This window comes from Mesoplodon bidens, assembly GCF_964165515.1.
Source record: "Mesoplodon bidens genome assembly, chromosome: 15".
In the NCBI taxonomy this organism is placed as follows: Eukaryota; Metazoa; Chordata; class Mammalia; order Artiodactyla; family Ziphiidae; genus Mesoplodon; species Mesoplodon bidens.
In genome coordinates this window covers 13,965,804-13,981,497 of record NC_138171.1, presented here as the reverse complement: position 1 = coordinate 13,981,497, position 15,694 = coordinate 13,965,804, and the positions used below count along the sequence as shown (strand labels likewise).

At 46.8% G+C, this 15,694-nt stretch overlaps 1 protein-coding gene across 12 annotated transcripts in view; it reads right to left on the bottom strand.

Annotated features, from left to right (window-relative positions):
* The window catches only part of ZMYND8 (zinc finger MYND-type containing 8), a 131,520-nt gene extending 116,062 nt beyond the window's left edge, over positions 1 to 15,458 (bottom strand). For 3 of the 12 annotated variants that reach the window (XM_081256916.1, XM_081256927.1, XM_081256926.1), the window contains exons 1-3: positions 15,435 to 15,457; positions 14,521 to 14,754; positions 5,677 to 5,747 (exon numbers count right to left, since the gene is read on the bottom strand). In XM_081256916.1, coding sequence (XP_081113042.1) covers positions 5,677 to 5,747; positions 14,521 to 14,534 — 85 coding nt within the window. In that variant the 5' untranslated portion in view covers positions 14,535 to 14,754; positions 15,435 to 15,457. Of the gene's footprint in view, positions 1 to 5,676; positions 5,748 to 6,180; positions 6,342 to 13,276; positions 13,347 to 14,520; positions 14,755 to 15,434 lie in introns of those variants that run through there. The other 9 variants (XM_081256918.1, XM_081256920.1, XM_081256928.1 and 6 more) reach the window with 7 other exon arrangements.
* Positions 15,459 to 15,694: the final 236 nt, after the last annotated feature.

The following is a 15,694-nucleotide window of genomic DNA, read 5'->3' as shown; positions in this document are numbered from 1 at the left end:
AATGTCCCAAAGCATAAGAAAAGCAGGCTAGAGAAACAAGTTTGTGTTCGCAGAGCCCACACCATCACAACATGGATTTTGAATAATTAGGACTGAAAGAGAAATAAGCCTTCACCCCAGCTTTTGCTAACTGGTCACATTTGGACCAGGCTGACCTCAGCTCTCAGAACCCCAGCCACCCTGTATCATAACTCCAGGCCTTTCTTTACGTATGCGATTTCCTCACCTAACCGGAGAGGTTCTATCAGAAAGGTTCGCAGGACACAGAAGCAGCCAGTCGCCTGGCCATACAGTGACCCTGGAGGATAGGAACTCACCTCCACACAAAGAAAGCCATCCAACACAATCCCTGGGGAGAGAGAAAGGTCTCCCTCGAAACCAGGTGACGCCATCCCCCTCACGATTCCCCACCAGAACAGGGGCTCCAAAGGCCCTGAGAAAATCAGTCCAAAAGGCTGCAGACCGGATTTCTTCGAACGTCTCAGAGGATAGGATGCCGGTCCTGAACCTGCCTGCTGGGGTGCCCTACACAATTTTTTTTACTGATTTGCAGTATTTTATTAGTTTTAGGTGTATAGCATGGCGATTCAGTATTTTTTGTAGATTATACTCCAGTTATTACAAAATAATGACTGCAATTCCCTGTGCTGTACAATATATCCCTATTGCTTATCTATTGTATTTTACACATAGGAGTTTGTATCTCTTAATCCCATACCCCTACCTTGCGCCCCTCCCTGCTTCCACCTCCCCACTGAAAATCACTCGTTTGTTTTCTATATCTGTGAGCCTATTTCTCTTGCTATATACATTCAGTTGTTTTATTTTTTTAGATTCCACATGTAAGTAGTATCATGCAGTAATTGTCTTTGACTTATCTCACCAAGCCTAATATTCTCTAGATTTATCCATGTTGCTACAAATGGCAGAATTTCATTCTTTTTTTATAGCTGAGTAATATTCCACTGTGTGTGTGTGTGTGTGTGTGTGTGTGCGTGCGCACGTGCATATATACACATATATCTTCTTTAACCCTTCATCTGTTGATGGACACGGGTTGCTTCCATATCTTAGGTATTGTAAATAGTGCTGCTACAAACATCAGGGTGCACGTGTCTTTTCAAATTACTTTTCTTTTTTTCATATATATACAACCAGGAGTGGAACTGCTATAACAGGGTAGTTCTATTTTTAGTTTTTTGAGGAACCTCCATACTGTTTTCCATAGTGGCCGCACCAATTTACCTTCCCACCAACAGTGCACAGGGGTTCCCTTTTCTCCACATCCTCACCAACACTCATTATTTGTAGACTTTTTGATGATAGCCATTCGGACAGGTGTGAGGTGATATCTCATTGTTGTTCTGATTTGCATTTCTCTGATGATTAGCGATGTTGAGCGTATTTTCAGGTGCCTGTTGGCCATCTGTATGTCTTTTTTGGAAAAATGTCTATTCAGGTCTTCGGCCCGTTTTTTGATTAGGTTGTTTGGTTTTTTGATATTCAGTTATATAAACTTTATATATTTTGGATTATGCAATTCTTTTTTTTTTTTGCGGTATGCGGGCCCCTCATTGCTGTGGCCTCTCCCGTTGCGGAGCACAGGCTCCGGACACGCAGACTCAGCGGCCATGGCTCATGGGCCCAGCCACTCCGCAGCATGTGGGATCTTCCCGGACTGGGGCACGAACCCGTGTCCCCTGCATCGGCAGGCGGACCCCCAACCACTGCACCACCAGGGAAGCCCAAGCCAGGTTTTCTTAAATCTCCATGCCATCCTGCGTCTCAAATGGGAGGGAGAGGTTGACCATGGTGGTGTAGGGCCTGGAGAGAGAAGGAGCCTAACACTGTAGCAGAAGAGACCATCAGCAAACAAAATAAATAGAAGTACAAGGTCATGGACAAGGGGCTACAAAGGGCCTTTCAGAATGCCACGAATGTTCAACTAACTTGATCTGGGCCGTGGTCCCATAAGTGTATACACGTGTTAAAGTTCACCAAGCTGAATGCTGAATGTAAGATTTTAAGTATACCACAAAACGGTAAAGAATGGCAGGTGGCAAGAGCCGCTTTCTCACTGTGGGAGTGGGAAATTACAGATAAGTAAGGGGAGAAGGCTGGAATGATCTATGTGGTAATGGACCAGAACTGGAGACAAGTGTATGAACTCAATTTAACAGAGATACAGATAGAAATGTTTATAGATGTGTATACATGTGGGTTCCTATACACATATATATGTTTCTTTGCTCTGTCAGCTGACAGAACCTAGAAGCAAAGACACCTCAGCAGCAATGAGCACATCCAGCACCCAGATCTTGGTTTCTAAGGCCATTCTCCGATAACAACCAGGGGCCTTGGGGAAAATATACAAGATGAGCCTAGAGCATCCTGCAGTGCCAGAAATTAAGAAAGTGTTCAATCAATCAACCAACAATGACGTCAGAGGGACACAGGAGCCGACTGAAAGTGCTCCCAGTGGCCAAAGCTAGAACAATTTGAGCAACAAAATAAGTAATACAAAACCCAAAGTATAAAACAGTTGAGTCCTTGCTGATATAAATAAATGGCTGAACAAATAAATGGGAGAAACAAGACAAGTCTCCCATACAGAACAACATGAAATAATTTATGTAGATACTCTGGCCTTCGGAAGCTGGAGCATGGCTCTCCACACTTCGTAAGTGTGGGCCGGGCACCGTGACTTCCTTCCAAAAAGGAAGGGGAGAAACCCGACAAACACTCCCTTGGCCAAGTGATCAAGGTCAACACCACCAGTGATAAATCATGTTCATAATATATACCCTTGATATGATGTGATGGAAACGGCCCTTTAAGGTCTTCCTCTCAAAAACCCATAATTCCGGCCTACTCCAATCCAACCATGAGAAAAACATCAGATAAACCCCAAATGAGGATCATCCTACAAAATACCTGACCGGTTTTCCTCCAAACTAGGAAGGCCATCAAAAACAAGGAAAGTCTAACAAACTGTCACAGTCAAGAGGATTCTAAGGAGACACGAGAGCTAAATGTCATGTGGGATCCTGGATGGGGTGCTGGAAGAGAAAAGGGATCTTCGTGGAAAAACTAAGGAAATCTGAACAAAGCATCAACTTTAGTTGGTAGTAACATACCGATTCATTAACTGTGACAAATGGACCAGACCAATGTATGGTGTTAATAACAGAGGAAAAACTGTAACTCCGTGTGTGTGTGTGTGTGTAACTATGTGTGTGTGTGTCGGGGGGGTGGTATGGGTACACTCTGCACTAGCTTCACAACTTACCTGGAAATCTAAATCTAAAACTGCTCTAAAATTAGAAGTTTATTTTTAAAAACATAACAGAAAATGATGGAATGGCTCCTGTGGACAGGGTGGCCACTGAAGGCCTCCCTCAGGAGCTGACGTCTGAGAAGAAGCTGAGATGAGAAGTAGGCAGCAGGACCCAGGGGCAGCGTTCCCGGCAAAGGGCCCCCAGGAGAGGACAGAGGGGAGGGAGGCTGGGGAGCTCAAGTGGGGTCAGGTGCACAGAGCATCTGTCACAAGGTAAACAAAAGTAAAGGAAGCTGAAGGGGTCAGGCCAGGCATGTTGGTCACACTCACTTCAGACTGGAGCCTGAGGGCACTGGAAGGTCAGTGGATGGACTCAGCAAGACGACATGCACCTGATGGAGTGTTTTTCCAAGATCGCCCTGGCTGCTGGCGGGAGAGGATGCGGTGGGGCAGATAAGGGATTATGATGGCCCCAGAGTGGTCACACCTCGGACGGCCCAGACACAGAAGGTGAAGGGCTAGGAGCACCCGGGGGTCTGAAAGAAGACAAGAAGCGGGGTCTCCACGCTCAAGGGGAAGAGAAGAGGGGTCTCCACACGCAGAGGGAAGGGCCTGAGCTGAACGGGCCTCCTGCTCTGGCTGACGGTCCCCGATTCTGACCCTTTTGGAGAAGTCTCCACAACGGGGCTCCAGGGCCTTCCAGGCACCGAGTGCTCAGGAAGGAAGCACCTCCCTGGAGTCCGAGCCTCGGTTCAGTTCGATCCCATCCTACACTTTCTACCTGGGAGACATTACCACTCGGAGCCTCGGTTTCCTCAACGGCAAAATGGGACCACCACCCCCCATCTCCTGCCAGGTAAGAAAAGGCTCCTGGACCCTACAAGTACAGCCTTCATAAATGCCACCAGCAAGTATTACTTTTACGAGAGTAAGCCCAAGGTGGAAGGAATCTTAGAATCTCATCTGACAGCCCGTTTTACAGATAAGAAAACAGGGGCAGAGCCAGAACGTGTCCAAGTGAGTGAGCAGACCAAGGACGGTGAGCCCGGCTCCCAGCCCCCCGTTCTCTGGGCTTCTCCACACTCAATTCTGAGCCCAAAGCGGGGGGACTGAGACAGGCTTCCCCAACAGCAACTGTCTCCAAACACCTCTTGTTCAGACTCTCCTGGGGCTCTCCTCACCATCAGAGGTGCTGCGGGCCCAGCCTGGCCTGGGCTGGGGCGGGGGTGGGGCTCTGGTGAAGGGGAGCAACCCTCCGACGCCCCCCCCCCACGCACCGACCACCCACCCGGACAGCCTGGCCTGTCCACCTGAGGGGCCTCCCCTCCTCTCTGAACCAGGCCCAGGCCCCCATCAGGCAAATCAGGCAGCAACAACGGCCAGCCCCTGCTTCCCAGGTCACCACCATGCCACCACTATCTGACCCTCGTCTTTGCCCACAGCGACACGCTGTCTTGTCAAAATCCTCAAAAAGCTCTGTTGTCTCAGACGACTTCACGGAGCCACTCTTTGTGAAGCTCTTGGGCTGGAGGAGAGTCTTTCTGGCCGAGTCTATACTCACCCTCTGTCTAGTCCAACCCGCCTCCCCGCCCCCAGACTCCAGCACAGGTACTCAGCGACTTGTTGAAAGAATAACACCACCGTGGTACAACAACTAAGTCTGGAGATGAGCATTTTCATCAACCAAAGAGGTGAGAAATGTTCCCGCGGCTCATTTCTAAAAGCACCCTGAAGGCAAATGTGAATAACTGCTTCCTTGCAGGAAACCTCGTGAGATCTCACACAGACCAATCAGAAAGTACCAATGCCTCAATTAGAAGATCCTTGAGGAGCTCTAACACAGGATTCTGAAGAGAAGCACATACCATGTTTACTCTGATTTGCACAATTCTGTCCTACATGCAAACACTGGCCCCAGCATTCCAGGAAGTCCTAACGTTTCCCTTTAATCTCTAACCAAGACCAACGTTTACCAAGGAAGTGGGTCACCTTCGTTCCACCTCTGCGATTCCAAAGAGGCCTGTTACTGAAATCAGAAACCTAGCAGCGGCTGGAGACTCCAGTTGCTTCTAGAACATGCTTTATTTAAATTGATTCCCGAAAGTCACCCTGCAGAGAGCTAGCCAGCCGCCCTCCGTCATGACACTCACACGTAAAATTTACTGTCCGGACAATTTCCGACAGGTCGGAACACCTACACAGACACGCCAAGGGAAAGCAAATCAAAAGGAGATTTCTGTATAAATGAGGTTCATCCATCAAAGGTGCCAACCTCTCAAAATCGGAGGAGTGTTAGAGCCTCCACTGGTAAGCCACACTTCACTGCACTGAAACAACAAGAAAAAGAAATTCCAATTTCCTCCTCTGCTCTGGATAGATAATACGAGATTTTTACTTACCTTTGGAGCGAGTAGAGATATCCATGCCCTCCACCACCTCCTGTTCTGTTTTTATTTCCTCTTCAGCCAAGCTGAAATAGAGCAAATTATGTTCACGTTTAGGTAGACTGAGAACTTGCCCCATGGGGACGGTTATTTAGAAGTTCTAACAGCAAACCCACATTTTTCAGACAATCTTCCAAGGGCAGGGGGAAAGGAACCCACACCCTGATTTCAAACAAAGTGTTAAGAATCCTATAGGAGTGTTTTTAAACACTAGCTTGTTCTTTAAGTCAAATTACTATTCCAGTTGTCATGCTATTGGAAGATGCAAAAGGCTTTTTTTAAGACACACAATTACAATCTACCCCCATGGACCAATGAAAACCCAGCCTTCAAGTAAGTAAGTTTCTCATTGTTAACACTGGGTTCAGGTTGGAGGTGGTTTTTGGGGCACCTGGAGTTCAGATCTCTGAATTCTGCAAGGCAAAGAGTATTTTCCCAGACCTCCTGGCTAAATCTTACTATTTCCCGACGAGGCAGGAACATGAAAAAATATATAGGTTAAGCTACAAAGTAGAAAAATATGCTCAGGCGAGAAGCAAAAGGCCTGGTCTCAAAACATTCAAACCACCAGCACTTAGCCCAGGAATTAGGATTGGGGTCTCCACACTCCCAACCCCTGGGATATTTCCTCTCTGTAGCAGGAATGGCTTAGAGAAAGCATTCAGCACTCTTTTGAGCTGTGACTAATTACCCCCACCACAAAAGTGGAATGAGGAAGGATTATTTAAGACAGGATGAGAGTTGGGGGTTGGGATAAGAAGCAGGGAAAACAGGCCCCTCTGCTGGGCCATCCACCAGAATCTTCTCTCGCTCTCTCGGCTGGAACTCCCCGCTGAACAGGGTGCAGGCAGGCCATTCCCTATCTTCCCCACGGACATACACACACCTCTCAGGCCAAGCCAGGAAAAGTTCTGCTTTTCTAAGTGCCAACAGTTTGAGGTGCTGGAACTTTCCTTCCAGGCATTCGTCTGACGACGAAGTGATAAGAACCTGAGCAATTATTCTAGATGCAATTCCATCGGACTGTGGTTCAACAAGAAGAAATGGGCGCATCTCCAACTGAAAAGGCTGAAATCTTCCACCTGGAAGACTCAAAAACCAGGACGGGGGGACGCTGGGTAAGGCAGGAAGGATTAGAATGTCCCTTCTGTGTTTCGTGGTCTGGGACTGTGACGAGACAAAAGGTAAGTCCCAAAAGTCCTGGAACCTCAGGGTCAGATGGAGCTGCATTTAGGAGAGTTCCGTGTTTGATGGGACTACATAGAAAGGACGAAATGAGAGCTGAGAATTAAGTAAGAAGGACTTAAAGGGCTCCAACTTCACTGGTCCCAGCAGAGAGAAGAAACAGAAAGGCAGTGTGCTTTTAAATCAGAATGTTAACACATTTAGGTCTCTGATATTGAACCCCGTTGACAATTTCATCCACACTGCCTTTGTAGAGAAAGCCTGGGACACAAATCACCAAAGAAACAACAGACATGTTGTCACAAATGGTTTTCATCAGAAGACATTGCTTCTGAAATTAAACATGTCACTAACGTGCACTAATACAACCGTGATTTTGAGGCAGGTGATTTTAGCACGGATACTTTTTACTCCAACTTAAGAGGCAAACAATCTCAACTCAAACACACCCTGCCTGCAACTTGCCCAGAATGTCCAAATGGATACTGCTGATGGTTTTTTGCTTGGAGTGACTGGAAATAAATTTTAACAGAAAGCCCCATACGGCCCCTTCAAAGAGGGGGAGATGGTCAGCTTCAAAAGAACAGACAGCAACCCTGATCTTTCCAGCAACTAGAATTTTGCTCCCCTCTCTAGCATGAAGTATGTGAAATCCTAAACTTCTTGAAACCGATCCCATATTTTGAGTGATGGAGAAAACGCTAATCTGGGTTCCAACCAAAATGTTTGGTAGTGAAAAGAAACAATTATGCATTACAGACTCCCCCAAACCCACTTGAAGGATTTCTGCAGCGCTGAAAACATTCAAAGGTGTATAGATCATGGAGTTGGGCTGCATTCAAGAGAACAATTATTTGGCTTGTAACAGCCTAGAGGAGGCTGAATACTTCAGGCAGGAAAGCTGCTGAGAGGCTAAGAAAATGCAAACTAGGGATGGGGCGGCTATATGCTGCTGAGTTTAAGATAATTCTGGAGCAGAAAAGAGGGAAAAGAAAGTTAAGCTGTTTTATCTTTCCAAGTATTACAAAGTGGGCACCATAATCACCTAACTTTAGCAATAGCACCACCAGGATTTAGCCAAGGATTTGAAGGACAACAATTTCAGAAAACCATCTTTTTCAGATCAGCAAGCCACCCTTTCAAAGGGAACCCATGCATGCACATGCATGCACACACACACACACACACACACACACACACAACTTGTATTTGACTAAAGGAAATTGCAAGGTCTATGCATCTAAAGGAAAAAAATTTTTTAAAACTTCATTTACAAAAGCAAAGACCAGAATGCAAAATTAGTCATTTTGAATAGCCACATCTAAAGGGACTTCCTTTTTTCTACACCACTGATCTCATTTTTTTTTCTTTTTTGGTTTAGTGTTAAGTACTAGTATGTTATTAGGGGGAGAAAAAAAAAAAAACTATGAATATTACATCAAAAGTGATGGTGAGAAAAGATTTGTACCTGTCTGAATGCCCCACAGATCTTGGTCAATTTAGGTTAAGAACTGTTCAGTCATATGGAGGGGAAAAAAAACAGTCAAATAATAATTGTTAAAAAGAAAAAGCAGCTGCGTCTGAAGAAAAGACTTTGAACTCTCCTCATTAACACATTAAAGTCTATTAGAAAATACACAGCATTTTTCCTTCCATATCTGCTAGCTTCCAGCAACCCCAATTATTTAAATCCAAAACAATGGAACAAGCAGCCCTTGTTTCAAACTGACATTACTTTTTTTTTTTTTTTTAAGGTCAGCTGGGGAGGCTGGGGCCCGCTACAGGAAAGGGTAAAATTAGCTGAAAATCTCACCCCAACAGGACAATACACCATCAACTAGTTATATACATTGTTATGTTCCCACCACCATCACCTCTTGCACTCACAGGTTCCCCTAAGTCACTTGCCCCTGGATTTCACAAACTGATACATTTCAGGCAATTAAAGAAGAAATAACAGGCGCCTGCACATACAACCAAGACCATCCCATCCCGTCCCAGAAAGAATAAAAGATTTCTCCCCCAATGCCTGAGCAAGAAAACCTCTGCTTACTTCTTCACCTGCATGCACTGGAAAAGAGCAATTAAAAGTTGCAGATGAACTGCACCTCCAGGATGTTTTAAGCCTTCTGATTTTTAATTCTGAAGACTCAAGGCTGGTCCGTAATTCCCAGGAATCCCATCCCCTCAACACTTCCAGGAGAGAGAGAAAAGAGAAAACATCTAGTTTGGACAGAAAACTGCCTGGAAACACAATGCCCAGATATTTCTTTTCCCCAAGTGCCCCTACTTGACTGTTAACCAAGAATATCTAACCCCTCTAGAATATATAACCAGCATGCACAAGAGTCTGGGTCTACAGCTGAGGATCATCACACAGCAATTCAAGAATCATGCAATCATTCGAAAGGACTTTTCCTTCAGCTTTTTACTTTCATTCAAAATACCAAAGTGGTCCAGGCTGTAAGAAATATTTCATCCCCAAGACACAAACATCTTTCCTCTTCTAGATCACAAAATAGTGAACATTAAAATCAAAACACCATGCTGCCCTAAATCTGCAATTAATTTCTTTAAAAATTGGGGGGAGGGGAGGGAATGGTTAGCAGCTTTATATAAGCACTCACCTAAAACAGGCAGAGTCATCGGTAGCTAAGCTATTTATGCAGGATTCTTAAAATGGCGTCTGGCAACACTGCCTCATTCCTGTATTGAAGCTAAAATGGTAGCAGTTTGTTCAATAGCTGTAGCTCTTGCTTAAGCAGCCCTGCTAGTTTCAAAGCCACCTTCCTAAATATCAGAACTAGGAAAAGCTCAACCAAAGGACACCAACAACCCAACGTTTAGAAGCTTGGAAAAAAAAAAAAATCTGCAGTGACAGGGGGAGTTTGTGAAGTCACAGGTTCCTAAGGAAAACCCTTCCCTTTCAGATCCTGAGCCTTCAACGTGAGGCTCTAAAATGAGGGCCCCTTGCCCTCGAATTAGGTGGGTGGAAGGTGAGGAATTAGGCAGCCCTGTGGCATAAAGTGCAGACAGACAGGTGTCTGTGCAAACAACCAAACTGTTAAAAGGGCGCAGGCTGGTGGGGGGGGGTGGGCGGAGGAAGCCCATTCCCCCTTTCTGGTAGATGAGAAACCAGCTCTGCATCCTTACCAAAGAGGAGCTAGGGAAAATGAAAAGTGCTTCCAGGGCAGCAGGCATCTGAAGGACTGCACCCCAGCCTGAGGCCAAAGTCAAATAAAAAGGCTGTTTAATAAGCCTGAAAACGGCCACCAAACACCCAGCCAGTCCTAAGACAGTTAACCTCAAGGAAAGATAATCCGAGTCTGCAGAGAAGAAACAACAGGAAAACATCGCCCTTAGCCAAGGCGCAGGATACTCACAAATTAGATTTTTGTCCACCCCCAACAGAGCCCTCAAAATTAACCATGGGTTTGGCAAAACCCGCTTTCACAGGCCAAGCTAAGGGCCCTCATAGTGGATAATGTAATTGACTGTCACAGGTCTGCGCATGGCCTCAGAACTCTCCTGGTGCTGCGGGTGGAGAGCTTCAAGGTGACTGTTTGTGAGCTCCAGGAGAGAAAGGAGGGCAGAGTGCCCAAGGCTGCACCAGGGCAAGGACGGGCGGCTGGCTCCCGGCCGGCCGGTAGGTAGGTAATCTTGATGACGAGGGACAGGCTGGCAGCCCAGCTTGCTGCAGTGCTGAAATGGCTCCTGCCTGCTTGTTTATCAGTAAGCAGAGTGGGGTGGAGGGGGAAGGGCATCCATAGCCTTAGCAACCTGAAGCCAAGGGTGAATCCTTCCTTGTTTCTGCCTTTGAGAGCAGGAGCAGGGCTGCTACACAGATTCCCTTCCTCCTCCTCTGCTGTGGGGTGGCCAAGGCACTTTTGCACGTATCTTTCTTTTCAGGGTCAAACCAGAGGCAAAGCCAGACCCAGGGCTTCCCAGCTGAAAAATGTTTGTGGCCTCTGCCCAGGAGAGAGAAAGGGGGGGCGGGGAAGGAGGCCAAAGAAACAAAGAGATCACACATGTGAAGTGGCTGGACTCTGGAAAAAAAGAAAAACCTACCTTTGCCTTCAGGGTTTTCTGGGTGGCTATCACCCCCTCCCCTTTTTCAAATGGTGACTCATTTCCACCCCCCTCCTATGTAAGACCTGAAGCCATTTCCCCACTGTTCTCCCGGGGCAAGAAAAGGGGGAATGTTTTGTTTAAAAGAAAAGGGGTAACAAGAAAGAAAGAAAAGAAAAGAAAAAAAAAAGCTATTGTTTTCATCCCTAATTTATAATCCAGGAGGCCGCATTGTTTCTTTCTCTCTGACTCAAATCTTTGAGCTGTTAATTATAAAAGTAACTGGACTCAGCTCCAGAAGGCAAACCACCGTTCCTGAGCAGCAATTAGAAAAACTCTGTAGAAGGTTTACTGAGTGATTATATATAATTAATTCCTAGTTACAGCCGGAACACTGACCATTTTCTGGCGCTAATAAAAGCAGTTCCTCCTGCTGCCCTACAGGAATGTCACTTAATTTCCCAAAGCAGAAAGTGAATCCATCCTGGAGGGGCTTCAAGGGAAAAAAAAAAAAAAAGGAGAGAAATCAAAAGCTCCAGTGTGTCTGTGTTTGTTCCTTGCAGCTGTGCATCCTCTTTGGGGGCTGAAGAGGCAGAAAGAAAAAGGAAAACAGCCCAATGTTCTGTTCCTCCCTCTGCAATTTACAAACGTGGCAGAGGGAGGACCATCTACCTTGAGGTAAAAAAGAAAGGGGGGGAGGGGAGATGCCCTAGGCATGGAATGTAGGAGACGCTTCAGCTCCGTGGATGTGCTTTTCCTAAAAGGAACGAAGATGGTAGAAATTTCCAGAAGGCCCGCTCTCGGTCCAGCCACTGCAATTGTCAATCTGTAACCTTTCCTCCAAGTCTATTGGTTCAAAAGCTGGAGAGAGAAACCCCATTGGGCTGCACCATGAGCCTGCACTGCTGTCCCTAGCTAGTCCTGCTGCAATGCAGACATTTATTTTTTTCCCCCCCTGAGTGAAACTGGAAAACAATGCTACCTTGAGAGCCATTAACTTTTACAGACTCATGTTTGGTGGTGCCCCCAGGACCAGAGGCAAGTGGCTGGCTTGCTCCAGGGCTGAGAACTTGCTGGGGCTGCACATCTGAAAACAGATCTTGGCTTTGCAAAACCTGTGGGAGCCATTTTAATGCAAGCTTTTGGAGGACAAATGCCTTGCCCTTAGGTTTCCTTCCAGCCCAACAAATGCACCATTATGCAAACACTGACGGCACCAAAGCAGGAGTCTTGTGATTAGATATTGCTTCCAAGGAGGCCACAAGAACCTCAATATGTAATTTCCATTTACAGCCAGGAGATAAGAACAAAGAAAACAGCTAAAGCGTCTGAACTTTCTTGTGTGGGGTAGTGGCACGCAAGCAGTTCAGTTCTAAGTATGTTACATCATTAACGGCCTGTCCTTTTACTCTAAGGAGCTGGCCTGTCTTGCAAAGACTTCTCAGCTTAGAATTGGGTACATTCCTCATTATTAAATGAGCCTTTTTCCAATTGGTTCTCAAAGGTGGGTTGCTGGACACCAGTTTAAAAGAAGAAAGATTATTGACTCCATCAAGTTGGCATAACACAGCAACTGAATATACTTCCAGCATTTACGGTCCTGCTGGATTGGTCTCCAGGCTGGAATTTATGCAGTGAACTTCTAGGGAAATGCTGAAGCAAATGCTAAACAAGAAGCTACTTTTTTCACTCTGAAGTTCTAGCTGCAGCCTTAAGAGATCAGGAGAAATGTAAAAAGTGAGAAATAAATGAGAAGTAAAGGTAAGTGTGCATATACAGATGTGTGGGTCAGGCTTGGAAAAAGGCCGGGTCTGTTGTGTATGAGTCCTGAATCAAGACCAAGTTTGGTGGTGGGTGGGATTTTTACAGACATGTAAGTATCTTAAAACATAAGGACTCACACCACCACCCCCAGCTCCTCCCCACCCCCATGTTTAAGGCTCTGTGACTCTTAAGACCAAGCAGTTTCCTTACATTTCACAAGCAGATCACCTACCCAGAGTTTTCTATCTAATATCCAAACAATCCCAATTCAAGGTCTCCAGTCAAGTCACAATGAACTGAACGTTTCTTCCCTGAGGGTAAACAGGAAGTATAATCTTCAATCCTAGCCCTAGGTTATCAGGAAAAACAGTGGATTCAAACAGTCACCTAAAATCAAGACACTATGAAAAAGCCCTCCTTGGGTTCCTGCTCATAAAAAGCCCCCAACGGCTGGAGCCAAGACCCCCTGTTACAAACAGACCCCAAATGTTCGCCAAACTCTTTATACATGGTCACAGAAATGGATTGCTTTACTTACCCAACAAATGTTCAAGCAACCGTCTCATTTTTCCACAGTTAAGAAGAGAGAACAGGCTGGCAGATTTGGGACTTGATCAAAAAGGAAATTTTTTTAAACAGTTACACGGGATTATTAAAAACACACACACAACAACAACACAACCCAACCACTGAATATGGAATGCTGTCATGAGCCACAGACGTGATTTTATTTCCTCTGCACTCTATCACACAGGAGGACAGAGGATGATACAATGTAAAAAAAAAAAAAAAAAAAAAGGTAAAGGAAAATGAAAACAAGGAGAAAAGATACATGAGTCCACTGAAAACCATGCAAGAGGAGAAAACTAAGGGATTCAAAAAAAGACTCCTCAGATTTATTGCAGGATGTTGTCCAACATCTCTCCCCCACCCCCCTCCTACACTCCCCCCCCACCCCCCATCCCCATCCCTACTCCAAAAACTTCCTCCAAAGCCTAGAAAACACTTTCAGAAACATTTGCTGGCTGCAGGCTGGCTTTGCAGAAGAACACTCTGTATCAATAGAAGTCAGGAAAAAAGGCTGAACAATGTAGTTTCAAGTGAAGAAACCCTGTAGGAAGAGAAAAGACCATGGGGAGACACCACCACCCACCTAGGCCCCAGGAGCTAGGATCTGTCCTTAGCACTGCTCTGCTGAGGGCTTGGTTCTTTTGCAAACACACGTCCTCTCTGGTCAGAACTGAGTCCAGCCTTCCCAGCACCTCTTTGGAGAGGTAAACTTGCCTGCTTTGCTGTCTGCCATGAGCTCTCCTTGGAGGGGAGCCTGCTTGCTTACCTTCCATTTTCTTCCCCCAGCAGGCATGTGACACAAGAGAAGACAAGAGTGCAAGGGGGAGGGGGGGGAACTGCTCAGAGAAAGAGAGAGAGAGGGAGAGAAAAAGAGAAAGGAAGGAGGGGGGAGAAAAAAAAAAAAGCTTCTTTTTTGGCAATACCAGGATCTAGCTTCACACTCTTCTAGAAACACCATGTCCTGGTGGAAGAAAAGGTGTGCCAGGCCCTTGCCAGTTTGCAAAACCGAGCTCTGGCTAATGGCTACTTAGCCATGTGACCCAAGAAAGCAAAAAAAAAAAAAAAAAAAATCTCTCTAAACAGTTCCAAGTTAACCTAAGTGCTGTAGGGGTGACTGTGGCACAGCCAGCCACAGAGAAATCACACTGCTCGCCCACAATGCGGATGTCTCAGAGGGAGGGGGAGAAAAGATGGTTAAAAAGTCGAGCTTACCTCTGTGGATGCATTGTTAACACTGTGTAATGTCAATACTTATAAAACATGGAGGACAGGCTCCTAGTTCTCACAGAAAAAGGGTTTGGCACTTCGGCTTGATGATCTGGCCGCCTAATAAAAGCTCATCCCCGATTGGCTGCCCCGGCAAATCGGAGTGTAAGGCGGCCCCGGATTGGCTGAAACACTTCCTGAGCGATTATCTTTGTGAGGCTCTGGTGAGCAAGAGCCATCCTGTGCATAGAAAAAGACAGGCTAAGCTAGGCCTTTTGCAGCAAGAAAAACTTAGGAAAGGGGCCCGCAGTCGCCCTTCTCCCACACGCTGGCTAGATTTCGCGGCACGAGCAAACCAGTGCAGCCAGCCTGACCTGCTCCAGCAAAGCCCGAGGCCCAGAGGCCACAGGCAAGAGAGTTTTGGGGGTGAGCTGCAAGGGCTCACCCTCATCTGCCCCCACGGAAACGGCTCTGTCGCTGGGAGGAAGGCTGGCTGTTTTCTAGAACAATCCAGCAGAATGTTCTCCCCACCACCCGCGGGGGGCGGGGAAGTGAAGCCGAAGAGCGGGGAGGCCCAGGAAAACAGCCCAGGGGGCAAGAGAAAGAAGAAGCTGGAGCCAGGCCTCTGAGGCAAACCGGATGGGCCAGGCGAGCCCCCCAAGTCACTCCAGGGCAGCCCTGGCTTCCCAGAGGCCAGAGCACTGGGGCCGAGAGGGGAGGAGGGGAACCAAGTGGTCAAGTTTGCTTCGTCATTATCAAAATGCCTCCTGGACAAAGCAGACCAGAGAGCCACTTGCCTGCCCCAGCCCAAAATCTAACCTGTCGTCACCCCACCACCCCCAGCCAGAACTCAGAGGAAAGCCAAAATGGGTTCCTGCCTCCCTGCCAGGATGCCAGGGGGCCCCCCTCCCCATCCTTACCCTAAGAAAAGCCAAAGGCGCTCCTAGCAGGCCACATGCCTAGCTCTACAAACTTCCCTTCCCCTCCCAGCCCCCTCCCCCGGCGCTGAGGCCTGCTAAACCTGTCAGTTAAACAAAAATCTGACTTCCGTATTAGTCTGCGATGGCTTCAGCTTCCTGCCTATTAACCCTCTCTCAGACTCTGGGCCTGGCTGGGAAAAACTAGGCCCTGAGAGCGCAGAAAAGGCCTGTGGAAAAATACCAGCGGCAGCTCTCCCGGC